This window comes from Daphnia pulicaria, chromosome 2 (genome assembly GCF_021234035.1).
Source record: "Daphnia pulicaria isolate SC F1-1A chromosome 2, SC_F0-13Bv2, whole genome shotgun sequence".
NCBI classification, from domain to species: Eukaryota; Metazoa; Arthropoda; class Branchiopoda; order Diplostraca; family Daphniidae; genus Daphnia; species Daphnia pulicaria.
Genome location: NC_060914.1, coordinates 2,870,855 through 2,892,558, shown reverse-complemented (window position 1 = coordinate 2,892,558; position 21,704 = coordinate 2,870,855). Strand labels below are relative to the sequence as shown.

General features: G+C 37.9%; 2 protein-coding genes and 1 pseudogene across 2 annotated transcripts; 2 read left to right on the top strand and 1 right to left on the bottom strand.

Annotated features, from left to right (window-relative positions):
* Positions 1 to 231: 231 nt before the first annotated feature.
* LOC124327811 (oxysterol-binding protein-related protein 11-like) lies at positions 232 to 3,515 on the top strand. Its single transcript, XM_046786821.1, has 10 exons — positions 232 to 409; positions 465 to 596; positions 660 to 869; positions 935 to 1,279; positions 1,363 to 1,457; positions 1,519 to 1,568; positions 1,631 to 1,910; positions 1,974 to 2,131; positions 2,194 to 2,834; positions 2,901 to 3,515. The coding sequence occupies exons 1-10, from the start codon at positions 251 to 253 to the stop codon at positions 3,006 to 3,008; spliced, it is 2,178 nt and encodes a 725-aa protein (XP_046642777.1). The 5' UTR covers positions 232 to 250; the 3' UTR covers positions 3,009 to 3,515.
* Positions 3,516 to 10,350: 6,835 nt separating this feature from the next.
* Positions 10,351 to 12,965, top strand: LOC124327813 (annotated as a pseudogene).
* Positions 12,966 to 19,479: 6,514 nt separating this feature from the next.
* On the bottom strand, positions 19,480 to 20,316 carry LOC124327321. Its single transcript, XM_046786323.1, has 3 exons — positions 20,135 to 20,316; positions 19,829 to 20,065; positions 19,480 to 19,698 (listed from the first exon to the last, which is right to left on the bottom strand). The coding sequence occupies exons 1-3, from the start codon at positions 20,230 to 20,232 to the stop codon at positions 19,542 to 19,544; spliced, it is 492 nt and encodes a 163-aa protein (XP_046642279.1). The 5' UTR covers positions 20,233 to 20,316; the 3' UTR covers positions 19,480 to 19,541.
* Between the last annotated feature and the right edge of the window lie 1,388 nt (positions 20,317 to 21,704).

Sequence of the window (21,704 nt, the reverse complement as noted above, 5' to 3'; positions counted from 1 at the left end):
TCGCTATTTTGCGGAAAAGGTTGGCTTTGTAAATGTAAACATAATTATTTTCTTTTCCCGCCTAAATGAGCAGTAAGACTGTAAGAAAGTGAAACAATACTTACTAGTTACTTATTCATCATAAACTCATGCAATATATTTAAAAAATTCCGTGTCTTAAACTCTTAACCGTTTTCGGCTACGAATCGTCGTGCAATAGTATTTCAAAATTGACCACCAGAGGCATGACAAGTGGTACAAGGGCGAGTCGATGCGATCGGTGGGAAAGGTGGCTGAGAAAATAGCCGACGAAATCTTTAGTAGCCTACTCTTGGACTTGGGAGTTGAGAGTCAAAGGAGTTGTGTCACTTGTGTCATCGATGAAACTTACTGGTTGAAAATAAGGAGTGCCAAAATGTCAAAATCCAAGGTTAGTTTTAAAAACATTTTTGTCTGGAGAAATTATCACAGTGTTTTCAAAACAGGAAAACAATGTTGGGATTTCGTTACGACAAATTTCGGAGGGCCAACTTTTGAAGTATACCAACATGATGAAAGGTTGGCAAAATCGTTGGTTTGTTTTGGACCCACGCACGGGAATGCTGGAGTACTTTATGGTAATATTCAAAATTATAGGTCTTTAATGTTTGACTAAATATGCTTTGTGTACACTTGTTCAGTCTGAAAGTGAGAGAAAGCAGCGACCAAGAGCTTCTCTACATTTGGCAGGAGCAATTGTTGTCCCGAGTGAAGAAGATTCATACACTTTTTCTGTTAATGCTGCAAATGAAAACTCGTTCAAATTAAGGGCTACTGATGCAAAGGAGAGGCAGTACTGGATAAATAGACTTCGTGTTGTGGCACAGGCTCACACACAAGTTCTGGCTGAGGTAAGCCAGACCGTTTTTTGAGTGATTTGAATTTCAGTATTAGTAAAGCAAAAAAAACTTTGCAGAGCAACCCACCATTGTTTCGGGATCATTCTCAACTCAGCAGTAGTAATCTTTCAACAACCTCTGCTGTATCTGTTAGCCCACACAATCCTGGACCTTCACAGAAAATGCTGTCATGCAACTTAACAGTCCTGGATGCATTTAGTGGTGTCCGTGATTATTTACGCCGTGTGGAATGTGAACATCAACGATTAGTCCATGATATTGAGAGTTTACCAAATTCAGGACCAACTACAACTTGCACCGACACAGAGATACTTATAATGAAAGCTACTTCTCAAGCAACTTTGCTGTGTCTGGAGCAATGCTTGGCAATCCTCCACTATCAACAGCAGCAGCCCACTAAGGTAATAATTAAAGCAGATCTTCTTTATTGTGCAATTCAACCAACAGCATTATCTATCATAATATCTGAAATAATTTTTTGTAGCCAATCAAAGCAAACTCGACTGGGAGCTCACCCCTTCTTGGATATTCTAGTTCAAAGAAATCCACTGATTTCAAAAGAATATCTGATTTTCCGAGGTAAGTTTCTTCAACAAACCCATTTATTTGTTTTAAAACTGAACGCTGTTTTCTTTCTTAGAATGAGAAGTGAAAGTGCCGTTTCTGTCCTAAGTGATAAAACTCTCTCTGGTACAACTGCTTGATTTGAAATTAAATTTGATGAATCATAGTAATTGTTAATTGATTTACAGATGTAGGCACTCAAAACTGGTCGGAAACGAACGAACAATCATCTACAGTTCCAAGTTTAGATGATGAATCAGAGTATGTCCCTATTGTCGAGGAATCTCTCTCAGCAATTGCCCAAGAAACAGGAAATGAAGAGTATAAAGGGCGTACTCTGAAGCTTCTTTCTCAGTTAAAACTGGGCACAGAACTTACTAAAGTGAATCTTCCCGTCTTTTGCTGTGAACCTCGTTCCCTTCTTCAAGTTATTGCTGATGCATTTCGTCAGCCAAATTTGTTGCTAAAGTAACTTAGGTTTATTAATCCCAATAATTCATTTTGTAATTTATTTGATTTGATTGAAATTAGGATGTCTAGAGAATCTGACGTAGAGCATAGGATGGCTATGGTGGTGCAGTGGTATTTGGGTTGCATTCGCGCTTGTCAATTGGAAATGACAGCTGCCCGCAAGCCTTTTAACCCTGTGCACGGAGAGATATTCAAATGCATCTGGAATATGAAAGATGGTAGTTCTTTTAATTAGACTTTTATTCTTTTTTTTTAAGTTTTTTTTTTCTTGTCCCAATAGAAGCCACTGGTGAAATTTTACTCTTCAGATTTGTGGCAGAACAAGTTTCACACAATCCTCCTGTTAGCGCGTTTCACTTTGAGTGTCCACAACAACGTATTTCTATTAGTGGAAATTTATCAATCAAAGCCAAATTCATGGGAATGTACGTGGGAGTGACGCTTGGTGGGGACATGGTTTTGGAACTTCCGGCCCATAATCAGTCACAGGATCAAGAGACAGAGAAATACGAAATGACATTTCCTATGCTTTACTTGCGATCCTTTCTTTCCGAACCCTGGTTGGAGTTTGGTGGCAAGATCAACATAAACTGTTCGGAATCGAAATTATCTGCTGGCATCGTATTCCAAACCAAACCATTTTATGGCGGCAAACCACATCAAGTTACTGCTGAAATTAAAGGGCAATCTGGCAATACCACTGCCCGTATATCCGGTGATTGGACGAGTGGTGTTATGGAACTGTCCTGGGTGAACGGCCAGTCAGAATCTATTGACCTTCAAACGGAAGGTGATTTGTTGGGAAAAAAAATCCGCCGCATTTCCGATCAGGCGGATGAAGAGTCATACAAATTGTGGTATCCCGTGAGACGAAATTTGATATCAGGGGATTTCCAAAGTGCAGCTGAACACAAAAAAATTGTAAGCATCCTTTTATTATAATTTGTTTTAAATATGTAATAATTATTTCATTATAAATATCCGCAGATTGAAGAGCGTTATCGGGAAAAAGAACGGAAACGTCATGGTCAAGGCATGCCGTATTGCGCCACCTACTTTGAGCTGAACAACGACCTTTGGATTCGGAAAAAGTGATGACACTGACATTCGTATCTTTTCCATGTTTTGCCTGTCAAACTGACGTATACTAAGCTGCACTATAAAATAGAACCTTTATTCAGAATTAAGTTTCACTGTTATATTGGTCTCGTTGAATTTTTACGGGAGGATCTTGAGCGATTTAAAAACCTCGTTGATTATTTAAATTGTTTTGGAAATGGAAAAAATAGTTCGAATAATTTAATTAATAGAAATAAGGCGTGTTTTGCTTCAAATGTTAGTTGATACCTTAGAGCACCCACCCCAAGCGATTCGAAAATCAGATGTAATCGAGCTGTAGTCCGCTTAGAAAACAGGCTGTCAGCAACGGTATGCGTAGTCACAAGGCACTGAAAAGAATTACGAACGGTGTGTACCTACGAGTTCAATTAACTTTTACTAAACCGATCCCTTGCTGTTGCTGCGCTTGAGTTTCCCTCTAGCACCGATCTGCTTTGAATGTATTGCATTATGTTTTTCATCTAAATATAAATTTCAAAGCTGCGATGTCTTGATTCCATATATTTAGCAAATTTTTATTACTACTTTTCTCTCTTTAGAAAACAATATTTGTGGGCTTCAACGTGAAGGAAAATGTGAAAATTTACTTCATTAGAAATAAATTATTTTTAGAAGTAGTTTATTCATTAGAATAAATTATTTGCACTGTAAACCAATTAAAATCAGACAAGAAAGAGTATCAACTATCAAGTAACTCAACATGAAAAATAAAATGTCCGCTTTTAACGTGCACGCAAAATGTCAAATTGCGACAAACAAACGTAAACAAACTGCAGGCAAAAAGCCGCGACCCCGGCCGCGACGTTAGAGGCCACTGACATCAGTTTGTTTTGGATTTTGCTGAGTGTATCTATCTCACTTCACCTACAAGCTACAATTTCGCCTAATAGTCTACAATACAACCAATCATGTTAGGTAGTATAATTTTTGGGAAATCGATTACAAGTGACACAGGTAGGAAACGACGCTGAGACATTATTATTAAACGCAAGTGTGATGTCACTTTTTTCTCTTTTAATCTCACGACTGACGAGCACTATAGTTAGGTGGAAAATTACTTATTTCGTTGTTGAAAGATTGACCAAATCGAATGGTGTGGTGAAAAGTAACAACACCAAAGTCGAGAGATTATTTTCTGTAGTAAATTCACCATTACTCTGATGGGACGTCCTTTTCAGTATGTTCAGTATGTTTTTTCGGGTCAGATTACAACTGAATCGGAAAATAATTTGTCCAAAATTAGATTTTTCGGGGAAATTATTACGCGAAAACTTCTTGTATTTTCTTATAAACCCAGTTAAGGTGTAAGGTGTAACGTAAGATTCATAAGCCACCAAAACCTACCGTTGATTTATTAGATTAACGACATAACAAGTAGATGTTATAATAAAAAGTAAAATCGTATGTCATAGTTTTGTACGTTTTGTATCCCTGCTGGGGTGCCAATGGTATTTTAGCCGTGGAATCCTTTGATACAGTTCGCGCCGGCTTCGCGCTGAAACTGCGGCGTGTTCCAATACGGCATGGAAATGAATGGACACGGGACGATTTCGATACACTTTCTGAAACCGGAACTGAACAATGCACCCGTAATTCCCGGTCCGAATTATGCTCCGCCATTAGAGTTTGTCCTGAAGGACAGTGGCCGCCATTGCTATTTATTTCCCGGCATTTCAACTATGTTGGGAAATAATATATATTTTGATCTGCTCCTTATCGTTCCCTTTTCACTCCATTTACCGTAGAAGTATGTCCCGTCAACGAAACATTTTTTGGAACCGTTTCACATGGAGCGACAACGGTCCTGAATAATAAGAAATCAACAATCTAATTGTTTCTCAAATGCTTCTTCTTTCTCGACGAATACCTAAGCTAGCAACTTATCATATATGAATCCAAAACAAAGCTAGTGACTAATAAAATACTCGATTACTGAAAATGCGATATAATTTTGTTTGTGCGCACACGTTTTATTAACCAAGATTTTTTAAAAATTAGTCAAAATTGATCATTCATCGCCATTCGCCTTAGCATTATTTTCTAAGCTCTTTTATTTATTATTGGAACAATTAATAACGAATGACAAGGACAATTTTGTCCTCACCTTGGAATCGTCATGAGCGCTAAACAATATTCTTTGCAAAATTGAAAGATTATTTATCAACACTTGACATAATTTTGTTCAGGACTCTTACACAACTTATTTTTGGACAACGGACATATCTACCAAATGGTTTGCCAATTGCCAGCTAGTGATTATTGATTTTTTTACATTCTTTAATCAATTAAAATTCATAACAGGTTAAATGTTAGAAAATACTAATGAGTGAGTATAATACTTGCTAATGCTAGATAATAAAAACACATAAGATTTTTGTGTCGTTTTGGTTGAAGATATTTTATTGAGACATTCATTCAAATCAACAGGCACACACAGAACAACTTTGCACACATTCTTCAAATCCACGCTCCATTCATTCACACGAAGGAAGCGAAGGAAGAGAAGAAAAGAGAAAGAAGGGGAAAAAATAGAAAAGAAATCGGGTCGTGATATTGACGTTCACCTAACAAAATTTAATTCGACACCAATTCGACGCAACTTCAACAGCTAGCAACTATATTTCCACGATGGTGCGAAAATATTTCGACAACAGGTAGCTAATGTACTTCGACCTAACTTAAACTTAACTAACTTAACCTAATCTTAAAAACGAATTGCCGAAGTACTTTGGCATACACTGTGTCTACGTATTCTTGCACCAGTCGAAATACAGCTGCCTTATGCTGAAGTTACATCAAATCGATGTCGAATTTAAAGTTTTGTCAGATAAAACGACCAATATCCGACCCAATTCTGAAAGAAGAATATGGCGATAAAGATTAAGAAGAAAAACATAATAGATGAAGGTAAATAATTAAGGGGAAGGTAAAGAATAAGACAGAAACATATTATTGCGAGCCCGAAGGGCGAAGCTAATAATCGCATACGCAGAAAAAAAAAAGCCATGTCACTTTGTCTGTAACGCTCTATAGCTCGGACGTTTCACGTTAGATTTCGGACTTTTTGGTCTTAAAAAATACACAAAAAATATGCGGTGCGACCAGAACAAAAATAATTTTATTTACTTAATTAGTTTTCCCGTAATTAATGAAAAACTGATAAAATAATTGTTTTACGACTAGTGACATCTGGCGGTTGCGACTACAACTTTTTCACTTTAGGTCAAAATAAATCACCACCAGATGTCTATAGCATCGCCGTGATGGCGCAATCTTTGATGACCCCACCATGACGCAATAATCAGATTTGCATTTATGTTTTGCAGTTTTTAAACTAAAAGATGTTTTTTTTTAATTATTGAACTTTATGTGAAAATATATGGAAAATATTACTTGAGCAAACTAAACGTAAATAACTTGCAAGGATATCAAACTGTGAATTAAAAATCCCACAGGATTGCAAGTTATTTACGTTTAGTTAAAAATAGTTTTAACAACTGGATTGGACTGGTATTGAAAATTAAACAAAAAATATGCGTTGCGACCAGAACAAAAATAATTCCATTTAGCGTGAAAACCCTCTATCCTGCAAATATATCGCCAGAAACCATTTTTCATTTGATACTGGATCAAATTAAAAGACGAAAAAATAGATTTTTGGTTATAGCGCTGGCATGATAATGAAGAGGGCCATGGTTCAAGTCTCATTATAGATTTACTTTTTTTTAGAATAAAAATATTGTTTTGACCCATGCCCTTTGTTAACCATGACTCAGACAAATCAAAAATTTTTTCGATGGAATTTTTTTTTCACAAAATTTCAGAGAAAAAACATAGAATTTAAAGAAAAATTCTGAAAAATTGGGAAGGCATTTAGCAACCTGAATTTTTCATTTAAGACAGTTTTCAACTGGCTTACGACTATCCCTTCGTGGCGAGCTGATAAGCTTGCTTTTCTATCTTATAATAACAAGAGTAGTTTGTTTTTTAAGGTTTTGTTTTATTATTTTTTGGGGGTGAGGGAGGGGAGAATACACGAAGGAAGCGAAGGACAAAAAGATAACGAGAAAGAAGGGGAAAAAAAAAAAAGAAATCGGATCGGAATACTGACATACACCCAACAAAACATTAATTCGACAGCAATTTGATGCACCTTCAACAGCTAGCAACTATATTTCCACGATGGTGCGACAATATTTCGACAACAGGTAGCTAATGTACTTCGACCTAACCTAACTTAAAACTATCTTAAACTAACTTAATCTAACCTTAAAAACTAATTGTCGAAGTACCATTAACATACCCTGTGTCTACGTATTCTCGCACCAGTCGAAATATATTTGCCTTTTGTCGAAGGTACATCAATTCGGTGCCGAATTAAAGTTTTGCCGGATGAAACGACCAATATCCGACCCAATTCTGAAAGAAGAAGATGAGAAAAAAGATGAAGAAGAAAAACAATAGATGAAGGTAAATAATTAAGGGGAAAAGAAAAAGAATAGAGAAAGAAAGATATGAAATCAAGAGTAGTTTTTTTTTTTTGTTTTTTTGTTTTTTTGTTTTTTTGTTTTTTTGTTTTTTTGTTTTTTTTGTTTTTTATTTTGTGAGTTTTATGTTGTTTTTTTTCTGATTTTCTGACGATTTTTTCCCATTGAAGTCCTTCGTTACACGTATAATCCTCTTACTCGGCTGACGACGCTGCTGCCTCTCTATTTTTCTTGGCCTTTTTCCGTCTGGCTGTTCTTTTGTTTATCTTTTGCTTACGAGTCATCAGGATAGGGTTGATCTCGCACGAAAGAGATTCTTCCACCAGGTTCTTGACGACGACAGGATCATCCAAGTGAGTCGACTGATGTATGTCTTCAGTAGTTGCTCCTGGCAAAGTCTCTTGCTGGTGGACGGCCAAAGCTTCAGGTTCAATTGGTGCGTGGTCGATGGTTGGAGACGCATTAATCAAATCGGCGACAAAAACGCCATCCGTTGCTGTAGGAACCGGCTCCTCTTCCTTCTGATACGATCTTTGGCCATTGATAAAATAAGCCACTTGTATTTTGTTCTCTTCTAACAAAAGACCGTCGTAGCATTTATAGGCCCGCCTCGCGTCCGATGGATGAACAAAGTCAACTATCATGCTGCCGGAGTATTGTCCTTTGTCGTCCGCAAACATGTTGTAATGCGCCACATCGCAATCAATCATAATCTCAATGTGATTGACGATTTCGGCCCCATCAACCGAAGTGGGCAAATTGCTTATAATAAGGTACTCATCGGGCACTTTCCTGCTGGTGTCAACGAAAGATGCCGCCGGTGGTGATATGACATCATCTCGGACATCATCCATGGAGTCGGATATCGGCTGAAAAAGTCCATCGGCTGAAGTTTCATCGGTAGGTTGTGAAACTTCAACCGGTGCAGGAGGCTCCTCTTCTTCCTGGTAAAATCGTTGGCCATTGATGTAATAGGCCACTTCTGCTTGATGCCAGAGCTGCAATTCTCCTTCGAAGAACATACCATCGCAGGTTTGATAGGCTCGCCTCACGTCCGATGGATTGACAAAGGCAACCGCCATGGTGCCCGTGTATTCCCCTTTGTCGTCGACAAACATGGTGTATTGCTTCACTTGGCCAATCATGAGCTGTAAGCGATTAAGAATCTCGGCCCCATGAACCGAAGGTGGCAAATTACTTAACAGAAGGTACTGGACTTCTTCCTCTGTAGATGGTTTGGGGTCGGTACTGGTATCCGAGTCGGGGGTCGACTGGCAAAGTTCGTCGACTAGAGTCTCGTCGGTAGATTCAGCAGCTGAGACTTCAATCGGTGCAGCACAAATTGCCAAGTCGTTCGATGGTTGCATATTGGGCTCCTCACATCCAACATCTGGTGTTACTTGAGTGATGGTTTTCTCTGTTCTTTCAGCCAGCAGTCGAAGAAATTCCGTTTTCTTTTCGTCGGTTCCAATCAGGTTGTTGTCGCACAAATTGTCCATTTCATCTCCAGTATCTCCAGATGAAAGCAAAGAAATTGCTTCTAGAACACGGTCTTTATGTTCGATAATAAGTTTTGACTTTGTTTGGTTGTCAATTAAACGCATATTTTCCTCTTCAAGGAATAGTATTCTTGCTTCCATGGCACTTTTATTAGAGGCTGCCAACTCATCCAGTTTTGCATCCAGTGCCTTTTCGAGCTTCCGATTGTTGTTCTCGGAGAGCGCGAGTTCAAACTTCAATTTAGCCAGTTCGACTTTCAGGATCTTATTTTCAGCAGCAACATTGCTTTTTTCTGCAAGCTTCTTTATCAAGTTGTTGTTATTCTCTTGATAGCTGTTGTTGCTGGTAATAGATGGTCTGGTAGTAATGGCGGTTCCCTTTCGGGTTCCCAACACGTCAGGTTCAACACGAATACTCTTTTTAGTATCCACAACTGTTTGCGATCTGGTAAGTTCAGTACAATGACTGACAAAACACAATCCAATCCACATCACTAAAGTAGCAATCAAATCAATTGGGGAAATCATGATAAAGACCGATTGAAAGCTTCTTTGCAGTGAGAAATTATGAGGGAATAAACTACTGTAACGAGTTTAAGTATATTGTCGTTGATGGCGTCGCCTCCTTATATGCCGGCAGGGGAATCCCAGCACCTTCGCACAAGTTATTTTCTTATGTTTTTCCTATGTTTTTAATTTAACTTCTTCTTTTTAACGTTTCATATTGAATTAAAGTCATAGTTTAATAATTAACGAATATTGTTCAATTATTTTCAAACTGAATACAATTAAATATAACCTTTTTATTTGCATTTATAATGAAGGTTTTGGTGTTTCTGGGTTATGAATCCCCTGGAATATGAATAACCCTCATTACGTCATTGCTCATTGCATCATCATTGCTCATTGCATCATAAATTATGATGCAATGTTTCCGCTTTGAAAAAAAGCGACAGTGCGCTAACGGTGGTCAATTTGCAAACTTCAAACATCTTTTACCATCGGTATGATTTAATTTTCCCAAATCAAAATGAATTTCTCAAGCCAGATTTACATTGAAATTTCTTCGTCATTATACGGCACCTAATAGGAACAACGTTGACTTACTTCCTTATCCTCCTGCAGTTTCATTCAGCTGAGAAGCCATCATAAATCAAATAGAAACTTAGTCTGATTTGAATTTCCGCACTATTATTTTGTGTTTGATCAAGCCTGTAACTCGACCGATAGATGGTATGCAAATAAATGTTTTCGTTTAAAATCAAAATATGGTAACGCCTTTGTTTGTTTGTTATGTTTTTTTACGATTTAGTTCGTATACGGGGAGAACGTCAGAACGAAGGTCGAAGCAGGTATACTCAGGTATTAAAGGGCTGGATGTGTTTACTTTCTATCAGTTACACAGCTAATTTCTAGTCGTCTAGTCAAGTTTTCCTCGTGTGTCTTCAACTTTGGCAGTGGTAATGTTAGAATTTGTGACACTGACGTCGCTGATCTTCGTTGTTTTTGTCATCTGGTATTGGCTATGGGAGTGCTCCTCTTTTGTCCGGCAAATCGACCGCATTCCTGGGCCGCCTAAAGTTCCAATCTTTGGGAATGTGTTTGGAATTCCTCGCGATGGCAAAGGTAACACACCTTTTCTATTAAGGGTCTAACAGTGAGAATCACTGTTCAGTGACCTTGAATAACAGTCTTTAAATAACAAAGCTTTCGTCATAACCACCAGTTAAGAAAGGAAACAAAACAATATCCTTATAAAGAGGAGGAGTGAATATTAATATTTTCAAGATTGCCTAAGGGGTAATAACTAATAAGGCTTTCTCTGTCTTTGTTGTTTGAGCTATTTATGGTGTAATTGGCTATTTGTTATTAATAGAATTCCTCCAGACATTACACGTTAAGTGGGTTGAGCAATACGGCCGCATCTACAGGACATGGAGAGGAGGAACTGCCATCATTGCGATTTCATCCCCTCAATACATAGAAGTATAAAAATATTTTCCTCCATTATTTGTCGATAAAGATTATATTGACGTTTCTTTAATTATTCAAATTAAGCGCATCCTTACAAGCCAGAAGAATATCGACAAGAGCAGCTACTACATGCTATTTATATGGAACCTTGGCAATGGCTTGTTATTATCATCCGGTAAATTCAATTACATTTAGGAAGATTTATTATTAAATAACGCAAATCCATTTCTAAAGGTGACAAATGGAAAAAAGATCGCCGTCTGCTGACACCAGCGTTTCACTTTCAGATTTTGGGAGATTTTTTTGAAGTTTTCCATAGAAATGCTGATGTCTTAGTAGAGCAGATTATCAACCGGCTAACCGACAGCGAGAAAATCGACATTTTTCCTATGATATCACGCTGCACCTTGGATATCATATCCGGTAATGATTTGTTTTTTTCCCAAACAGGTGATTTCTGTTTGTTGTTTTATTGTGAATCAGATCTTTACTGGAGTGTGCTTGGCTTCCATTATTTCATAGCAGACCCCACTTAACTTAAATATTCTCCAATGTGACTTCTTATAGAGGCTGCCATGGGTATTAAAGTCAATACGCAAACCGAGTCGGATTCGGAGTACATCAAATCGATTGATCGGTAACTATGGCTATACTTGTACCGAATTTTAAATCAATTCTTTATTATTATTGTTGAGTACATTCATAGAGTGCAGGAAATGACGCGGGGCAGATTTTATTCCGTCCTTGGCTTATTACCAGATTGGATTTATTTCTCGTTGACACCAAGTGGGCGAGAACTTGGTAAACATATCCAGACATTACGCAGTTTCACAATGAAGGTAATAACTGGAATTTATCGGTCTTCTGTTCAAATTAAATTTGACGTTTCATTTTTACAGGTTTTGCGCGATAGAAAACAACAAATCGAAAATGCCAAGACGGATGAAGAAATCGATCCGGTTGACGATTCGGATGAGTCGAAAATGAGCGCTCGTAAGTGAGGTGCCAACTATAAGAATGTACTCATCAATTTTAACATTTATTGTTACTATACGCAGGGAAGAGGAAACCTTTTTTTGGATTTGTTGTTGGAAACCGCTAAACGAGGAACGGAGTTGAGCGAATCAGACATTCTCAGCCAAGTCGACACTTTTATGTTTGCGGTAAGTTTTACTCTCTTAAATTAAAGATCTCGCTTCGACAGTTTTTTACTTCTATCTAAAAGGGACATGATACCACGTCGGTTGCTCTCACATGGTTTCAGTATTGCATGGCAACTCACCCGAAAGAGCAGGTACTACCGACGATTTCATATTCTTCTATAATCAGTTGTATTAACCCATTTGTGAATCTCATTTCAGGAACGCGTCTATGAAGAACTACTGGAATAATTCGGCGATTCAGACCGACATTGTGCCTTGGAAGATTTGCCTAATATGAAATATCTCGAGTGTTGCATGAAAGAGTCCATCCGCCTTTACCCTAGCGTCGCCAACTTCCGTCGACAAATCAGCGAACAAGTTCAACTGAGCGACTTTACTCTTCTGGTCAGAGCTTCGGTTAGCGTTCAGGTTTATGCGCTTCACTGTAATGAAGAATTCTTTCCCGATTCTTTGTCTTTCAAACCGGAACGATTTCAAAAGGAGCAGAGCATCGGACGACATCCTTTTGCTTTTATTCCGTTTAGCGCCGGACCCCGAAATTACATCGGTAAACTTTATTCAGAAATGGGTAACTATTATTAATCAATTAAATTTAAATAAAAAAAAAACTACGTATAGGACAGAAATATGAAGTTTACGAAGAGAAGGCTATATTAATCGCTCTCTTACGTAAATTCCGCTTCAGTATAGATAAGCGTCACCTGCCGGTCAAAGAGACTCACGGCATCATTATGAAACCGGCCGATGGATTGCCTCTGATAATTACGTTGCGTTAAAAAGATTTTGTCAATAATGAATAAAAGAGTTATCCCGCTAAATAACCAGAACCATTTGAAATTTGTTAAATATTATCGTGTGATAAAATGTGGCATCGGTGTACCAGGATGTATACTAACTACTAAGGCCCGAAGCTTCACTCATTCACTGTTAGAGTGTTATGCCACGTTTTTCACTGGCGGCCATCACTGTTTACATTTGTTTATACTATACGTCACACAAGTCGGATGAACGCTCAAGTTTTTACCTATAAATCTATTTCTTATTAACATCATGTCGGTCAAAATTGAAAGAAAGGAAGGTGTGACGTGTGTTTCTTGGATATTGGATCCTCATGATAAGTCTGTAAAAAAAAGCATAACCTTTCAAGCAGGAGTTTTTCCGGTTTATTTCCTTTTTCCTTCCTTTGAAATTTCTTGGATTGTAAAAGGTTTATCCAGATGGGAACGAGGAGGATTTGATCCACGTCACCCACAAGAAATCATATTCTATTTGTCAAAGAGGGTGGATGCAGGTAGAACATCTAATGTTTCCAGCAAAGGAGACACCATTCCAGCTCATTACCTTCAACCTCAGACTGTTTGGGTCACAGTTGACGGGGGTCAATTTCAAGAAAACTTTTTTTCCAAGAAGACCACAAAAATTATTTTGAGGAAAGAGCAACATGAAGAAAGTGTAAAAGAGGATGGGAGATGGTCATCAGACAAAGTCTTGTTTACACCCCAAACAGAAAAACAATTAACCTTCCGATTTTTCCTTCAATTCGAGAATGTTCATCTTAATCAGAAGGATGCCGTCATTGGACATATGAACAACTACTTGTTTCTTCAGCAAACAAATTGTGACGTGCAATTTAATTTCACCCTCACTTCCGAAAAAATCGGCGCCCACAAGAGCATCCTGTCTGCGAGAAGTCCTGTATTTGCAGCCATGTTTCATCACGACATGCAAGAGTCAAAGACTGGTCAAATCGCCATTGATGAAATCGAAAGAAACGTCTTCTACCAGCTGCTTCACTTTATTTACTCTGGTCGAACGAGTGTTCCATTGACTGAAACCACCGCCCAGCAACTGTTAGCAGCTGCCAACAAGTACAACATCGAAGACCTGAAGAATGAGTGCGCCCGTTTCCTATTACCCTAAGTTAATGAAACTAATGCTCAACTTACGTTGGAAATGGCTGTAACGTTTAATCTCGAGAATCTTAAGGAGGAATGCGAAACTGTTCTTCTCAATGACATCCAAATAAGCAACGTCATTGACTTGATTATCTGGGCAAGTTTAAAGTCGGTCAAGAAAGTCAAGGAAGCGGCTCTTAGCTTTGCCAGACTTAACAGTAAAACCCTCTTCTATACTGCTGATTACGAGAAAATGATGCGTGAGTATCCTGAAATCTGTTTGGAGGCGACTCGACGCATGGCACTATAACACGTTAATAACTTCTTCAATCGCTCCACTTTTGTGTTATAATTTTGTGTTATAACTGACAGGAGATGTTTTTTTGTTCAATCAGTGTTCTGTATTTTCATATGATGTTCTATGTGTATGGAATCTGAGTTTATGGATGGGCAACGTAACGTTTGTCACTATTCTTTAACGATACATTTTGTTTTGTTTTTAATCCAGAAGAAAGAATCCAGGAAAGAATAAAAACAAATATTTTTGCGTTTAACGGCGTATCACCTAATCAGAAACTCATTTATCAGATAACAATTTCTAACCTGATTACTGATTTAGGAATGAATAATATCCCTTTTTTTGAATGGTGACCATCCAAGCTGACTTGACTGCTCGGATTACGTAATAACAAAGAAAAAAACGATCAATCTCTTGTTATGGAGGTAAGAAAATTGTTAGATATACAGTTATAACTTTTTAAGAGTTGGCGCGAAAAGATTCTGCTTTAATAATGTGAAACATTTTAGAACTTTAAAATTTGGCATCGGTGTAGTTTACCTTTCTGCTTTTCTCCTTGTCAGTCTTTTATGTGTGTCTAAAAAAACTAAAATCTTTGTGTTGAGTTGTTTACGTCATGTCGATCATGATTGAAAAGAAGAAAGGTCTGACATGTGTTTCTTGGACATTGAATCTTTATGATCAGTCAGTGAAAAGAACCCAAACCTTTCAACTAAATAATTTCCAGAATTATCACGTTTCTTCCCAAGTTCCTTCCTATGAGGTTTCATGGATGCTCCGAAATATGGGCTACTGGAGCGGATTCAATCCACTCAACTCGCAACATATCAAATTTCATTTTAATGAGGTAGACTTTTGCAACAAAGAGACAGGGGCCATTCCAGATTGTTACCTTCAACCTCATGCTGTTTGGGTCACTGTAGACGGGGGTCAATTTCAAGAAGACAGCTACTCCATGAAGATTTGCAAAGTTATTTTAACAAAAGCGACTTGTGATTCAGATACCATGGCAAGCAATGGAAGCTGGAAATCAGAAAGAGTCATATTTACTCCCCAAACTGAAAAACGATTTACCTTCCACTTTTTCCTTCAATTCAAAAATTGTTGTTTTAGCCAACGGAATGCCATTGAACAAATTTCAAGCTATCTGTTTCTCCAGCAAATAAACTGCGATGTCCAATTCCGATTCACCCGCAGTTTCGAAAAAATCGGAGCTCACCAGAGCATATTGTCAGCGAGGAGTCCTGTATTTGCATCCATGTTCCACGAAAACATGAAAGAGTCCAATGCTAGTCAATTCGTTATAGATGTCGGGAGAAACATCTTTTACCAGCTGCTTCACTTCATTTACTGTGGCCGAACCAGTGAGCAATTGACTGAAAACAACGCCAAGCGTCTTTTAGCAGCTGCCGCCAAGTACAACATTGAAGATCTGAAAGACGAATGCGCCAACTTCCTACTGCCCTACGTGACCGAAACTAATGCCCAAAAGATGTTTGAGATGGCCACACACTTTGAAGTAGAGAACCTGAAAGAAGAATGCGAACATGTTCTTCTCCACGAAATCCAAATGAACAACGTTCTTGACTTGATTATCTGGGCGGATTCACATTCGGCCAAGAACACCAAGGAAGCGGCTCTGAATTTTTCAGCTGCCAACTTTAAAACCATCGCCCAATCCTATGACTTTGAAAAAATGATGCGCATGCATCCCGATATCTGTTTGCAGGTAACTCGACGCATGACCATTACAACCAGTGAATAATGTCTCTATTTCCCGTAATTGTGTGCATCACCGTCTCCTGGTTTCATCAGTGGAAAACAGGAAGGATTTTGTTTTTGTTCAATTGTTTTGTTCAACACCTGCTCGACTTTTCTTATTTCTGTATCTGTTTTTACATGAAAATGTTTCACAAGTGTTTCAAATTTACATTTTGTCTTTTAATCTAGAAGGAATCAATGAGAGAATAAAATGATCAAGAACATTTCTCTTCTGCGGTATTTTGAGTATCTACGGAACGCCAAAGGAGCCTCTTTTTTCTAGCCCTTTGCTAATGCAATGCTATTGTCAGCTACCTGCTTTAGCAAGAAAGGCCTGTTTGTGGTTTTTGTATAATTTTTAAATCAAAATTGCATGTATGACGTTTAATGACAGCCCACCACCCGCAGACAACTCTAGACTGCTGCTAAAAGTATTTGTTTTGCCAATGTGTCTTTCTGTGTGGCGGAGAACGTCTTCCGGCGAGAGGGAAGTAAATTCTTCTATTGTGATCCGTGCCAGAATGCGAGACACTGAAGAGTTCGGTTCTGGTTCCGCCGGATCACGTCCGGCCGTCCCGCACTTTAGCTATTTCCGCAATCGCCTTTTGAATTTTTGATGTTGGCAATGCTGCAGCAGAGAAGAGTCTGCAAACTCTGCATGATCAAAACCAAAAATACCGTTAATAAATGTGGTTGTGCAAAACGACTACCTTGCTGCTGCTGTTATACTTGCAATCCCTCAGTTAGTATTAGTAAGCAGTTGGTAAAGTAAAATTAGGGGAAAGAAAAAGTCCTCCAATAAATTTACGGCGAAAGAAACTCCTACATGTGAACTTGCAATCAGCAGAATAGTAGCGAAATATAGGTAAACGTGTGTTTGAAAATACTTCATAATGTTTTCACTACGTTTGGTTTCGTCTTTTGAAAGTTGTTATTAAAATTTCTCGTAAACTTCTAAGCTATGTGTCGTGCAATAAAACCTGTTTAACTAAAGTATGGATATTTCCCAATGGTAATGGCACATCAATAACCATTCTGTTTAAGAGAATTGGATGTCTTGTAAAAATGTAGTTTCCTTCCCACGATGTATTTTTTCATTTAGAGATAAATATGTGGATTCATGCACTGCTTGGAGTGTACTTTAAATAGAATAGATTTTCAAATTCTACTAGCCAATTCATTCCATAGGCAGAGGTAGATGGTCTCCTTCCATACAAACTTTTCTTCGAGAATAAGGGAATTACAAGAGTTAGTAAGTATTCATTTGAAATCATGTCTACTAGCTACAGTCAAGCTCGTTAATTTCAGACAGACTGATTGTTATATTTTTGTCTAATTAAATAATATGTAAATTGTTTTTTGAGGGATATCTTACAGCATGTCAGTTCTTGCAGTTTTCCCTCCAAATTGATGACAGCAGTCGAATGTTTCAACCAACTCACAACTGTGGGAATTTTGACAAAGCAATGAACTGTTTTCTTTGTATTAGAACCATATTGAGTATTTGAATGATTTTTACTTTTATTAAGAGACAGTGCGGATTAACATTTGCTATTAAGTTTAGAGCTGTTTATTTCCTATCTACTATCGTTTTTCCGTATGGAATGAGCCCTTGTTATTACTACCTCTACCGGTTGCTGTTGGTTTGAGCTTTTGACCATCATTACAGGGGAGGGGGTGTAATAGAAAGATGCGCATTGATAAAATTTAGTCTGTTTGTTACTTCCAAAGGGACCAAGTTTAACTAAAGGTCGGATCAGCAATATCGAGGGTTAACGGTATGGGTAACAGAAGTCAGTTGATGATTAATCTCAGTCTGTGAATCTTAACTATTTTTACGCTATTATGACACATTTACGACTAATAGGAGGTTATGATTATGCGAATATTTTCTATACTATGTGTTCTCGTTTATCTGTTCGGAATTCAATTAATTTTATTACCATGTGCCGTCATTTGTTATAAGGATGGAGCAGCCAGGAGTTTTGGGACATCACGTTCCTTGGACACGCCTTTCATGGATTGATGATGACGTATTAAACTAGTGGAGTTCAATCGAAGGTTAGAATTCATTTTTTACTCTTAATTGCTTTAGTTCCCGCTGTTACTTCATTTGCATCTCCATGTATTGACCCTGTTCACGGTGGAATACCTTTATGTGTTTCACTTGTTTTCTCTCGGGGAGGGCTCTTTTTAACGAAGAAGATCCTTTTGCCACAAATCAAAAGATGTGATATATTCTTATTGTTATTACGTCATTTTCTGTAGGCTATTGAAGTGCAATTTTTCCGTTTTTCAATTTGACAAAAGTGGGGCGATCTCAAAAGAACGGTATCACATTTGCCAACGTTCTCTTTTAAGGCAAATGACACAATCAAGTTGTTATAGCTAACCGAGACTTATTTCAAATTGAACGAAAACATCGATTGAAGAACAGCATCGTTAGTTTAATCGGTTGGTATCCCAAGATTAAATAATTTTCTGAGAACAACGCAGGGGACATTTTTCATCGCTCCGTTAATTTTAATGTTCGAGTATTCGTATGGTTGAAAGCTTGCCGTAAAATTTGATTGGAAACTTAAAAAGGATTAGTGGGGAATAAGATAGTAAAACTTAAAACCGAACCGTTATCTGTACTTCATTATAACGGAATCTGATTCTGTTTTCCGAAATTTTGACGTGAATTATTTTACCCTGTCGTTTATTTGATCGATCGTTCCAATTCTGTGCGGCCTTTTCAGAGCGCGATTTACCTTTTTTTACGTTCGCTTGATTAGTCCTACATTTAGAATATATTTAATATTTATAAAATTATGCATCAACTGCCATCTATTGAAAATCCCGACACTACCGGGTTTAGTTTTCAAGCTTTGCTTAGCTTTCAAACAACTATAGCCGCTGGGCACTAATGACAGTTATTCCACAAGGCCACACGTATCCAAGTGGGAAAGCAATTAAATTGATTTAAAAACAAAAATAGAACACGGAAATAGGATTTAACTAACATCAGTTGCGTATTTCCCTTTTTCCACTATAACGGTTTCATTATCAATGTCGTCACTTTATTTTCAATTACATTGCCCCAAGCTCTTAATTTGCGACACCCTGGTGTCTATCATCTCTCTGTAGTCTGTACTTGACTTTTTCACCGCGAAACCTATGAGGCGAGGTCACTCATTGGGACTCTGATACCAAGAAACTCTAATTGACGTTGTCTGATTTTCTGGAAAGGGGAAGAATTGGCATAATGCCAATCATATTAACAGTTTAACACCAGTTCTTTCCGGCAAAAGTGCTGTTCTACTTTTAAACAGTAAACAAAAACAATTTCCCATATAAAATAAATCGAAACAGTTGTACTCAATAGCAATTGAAACGTGAATTTTTTGTATTTTTAGGATAAAGTCAAATACTGACGTGATTATAATGAAATCAACCTCTTACTTTCGAACGAGTTTTTGAGCCACAGAAACCTTTGTTGTCCGGTCCGTCGATCAGAGTTTGATTTTCTGGGCAGTGTTTCGCATCGCCAATGGGAAGGCATTGGCGTTTGAAGAAAGTTTCGTAGGGAGACTCGCAGTGGCGGTCACTTTGAATTATTGAAAGGAAAAAAGAAATTTGAAAATATCAATATAGTTATAAATCCACGTTCTCTTTCTGCACAACTGAATTATATTGCCTTAGGTAACTACTCAATATAATATGTGAAACGACCATACTTGGCGAGGAAAAGTAGTCGAGCTGTGTAGAATATGAGATCCTCGTACAAATCTGGTTTCAATTTGTCGATTATACGTTGCCACACGTCTTTGATGTCTGTCACAAGATTGTTGGTCAGTGGATGATCTTTCAAATCGATTGATTTTTTCAAATCAGCTCCTAGACCTCTCAGGTTCGCCACTAATGCTTTTGTGCCCTCGTCAATTGTAACAACTTTCTCTGAGCCTGCAACAGTCCTGGTGCCAAAGAACGTTAGAACACCAAGGTGACTCTGCAATTAAAAGAAGTTTAATTGATCTTCTTACCTTGCTGTAGTCGAACGGGATATTACGCACGAGACATGTGAGAATAACAATCCAACCACGACGAAACTTTGCAAGAAAATCTTGTTCAAAGATTTCATTGTATATTATGCGTTAATTCGAAAAGAGCGCAGTACATCTGGTACCACCAAAAACCTCTGGGGAACTGCAGAACCCATTGGACTTTTCCACTGTTTCGACTGTAAACACCAAAGCGGCGAGATTGTATACAATGGCGACAGATAGCCTTCGAGTCTTTATTAGCTGCAGAGATTTGCCTTTCATTCTGAAGGACCATTTCTCTAACTCTGCTGTGCGGGCTCTCCACCAATCACGCTACCAAATCGAGAATACTGAATAGCAAACAGGCTTTATATAATGACCCGTCACATCGGCGCATTTTGTTGTATTTTCTGATTCTTTATTTAGCGTGTTTTTCTTTCTTATTATTTTTTTAAAGACAAAACGAAATGGCGGAAACAGGCAACAATAGGGACTGAAGGACAATCAAACCAGTTCGTCGTGCAGGGTTTGGTGGGTTTTGGAATAAAAACGAGATAACTTTACTGTGGTCTAGACAACATATACTTTCGAACCCTGTGGCGATGGGTTTTAGTCATTGACTTTCGTAACTGCTGGTTGTATCGTCACACTGCTTACCAGACTTTTTATTCATTTATTTCTAAGAGCTTTTTATTATAATGATTATTAAAGGACAATAATTAAAAGAAACACGTAACACACCCTGAGTGAATTTCCTGAACTTTTGTATTTGACTCGGGACATGTTAGGTCAGTTTCTTCGTATTCACCATATTCCACTGATTCAGTTAATTCATTCCCAAAACTTTTTAATGTTTCCAGTAGAACAACTCCTTCCTCTTCGTGCTTTCTTTTACCATCTCCTCTTTCCCATTCTTGCGTTTTCTCCTGAGTGAAACTACCATCGATGGATAACTGACTTTTCGCCCTAGTTAGTAACACCTGATGCAAATTTGAAAACAAAAAATTATGGTTTTGATTTAATTCAACTTAAAATCTTACCGTATCGTATTAGTGTTTGATGCGCAGATTAATCCACAGAGTAGACAGAAAAGGATGTTTTGTCTGACTGACAGCTGATGTGATATTCTAATATTTTGATTCATTTTTCGAACGCGGAAGATGCAATCGACTGGCTAGCGCTGATTCAAACGTCACACTTCCAGAACTGCTTAACCTTAACTAAACAAAATGAGGGTATTTCAACTTGAGACCGAGACACAGTGACCTATATGCATATTCTTATATAGGTGGCTCATTTAGGTTGCGGCTCATTTAGGTTGCGGCTCATTTAGGTTGCGGCATTGCATTTGATTGCATCGGAAATTATTTTAAAAAAAGTAGTACAGAAATGTGCAGGGCTCGACTCCCATCCTAACTTACTTTCGAACTTAATTATGAGTCGTGATTTGAATACGAATGTACAGGTCGTAAAGGGTTGGTTGACATAAGTTCTTCTGGATTGAATAATGGTCGTAAAACCTGCCACAGTTCAATGCGTTTCAACTTATATTTGTGGCGATATTTTTCTC

Coding starts and splice junctions, on each gene's coding strand:
- LOC124327811 (XM_046786821.1), top strand. CDS start 251: ATGCGATCGGTGGGAAAGGTGGCTGAGAAAATAGCCGACGAAATCTTT. Junction 597..659: donor GAATGCTGGAGTACTTTATG/GTAATATTCAAA, acceptor ACACTTGTTCAG/TCTGAAAGTGAGAGAAAGCA. Junction 1,569..1,630: donor AAGTGATAAAACTCTCTCTG/GTACAACTGCTT, acceptor ATTGATTTACAG/ATGTAGGCACTCAAAACTGG.
- LOC124327321 (XM_046786323.1), bottom strand. CDS start 20,232: ATGAAATCTTTGAACAAGATTTTCTTGCAAAGTTTCGTCGTGGTTGGA. Junction 20,066..20,134: donor TCCCGTTCGACTACAGCAAG/GTAAGAAGATCA, acceptor CTTTGGCACCAG/GACTGTTGCAGGCTCAGAGA. Junction 19,699..19,828: donor CGACTACTTTTCCTCGCCAA/GTATGGTCGTTT, acceptor AATAATTCAAAG/TGACCGCCACTGCGAGTCTC.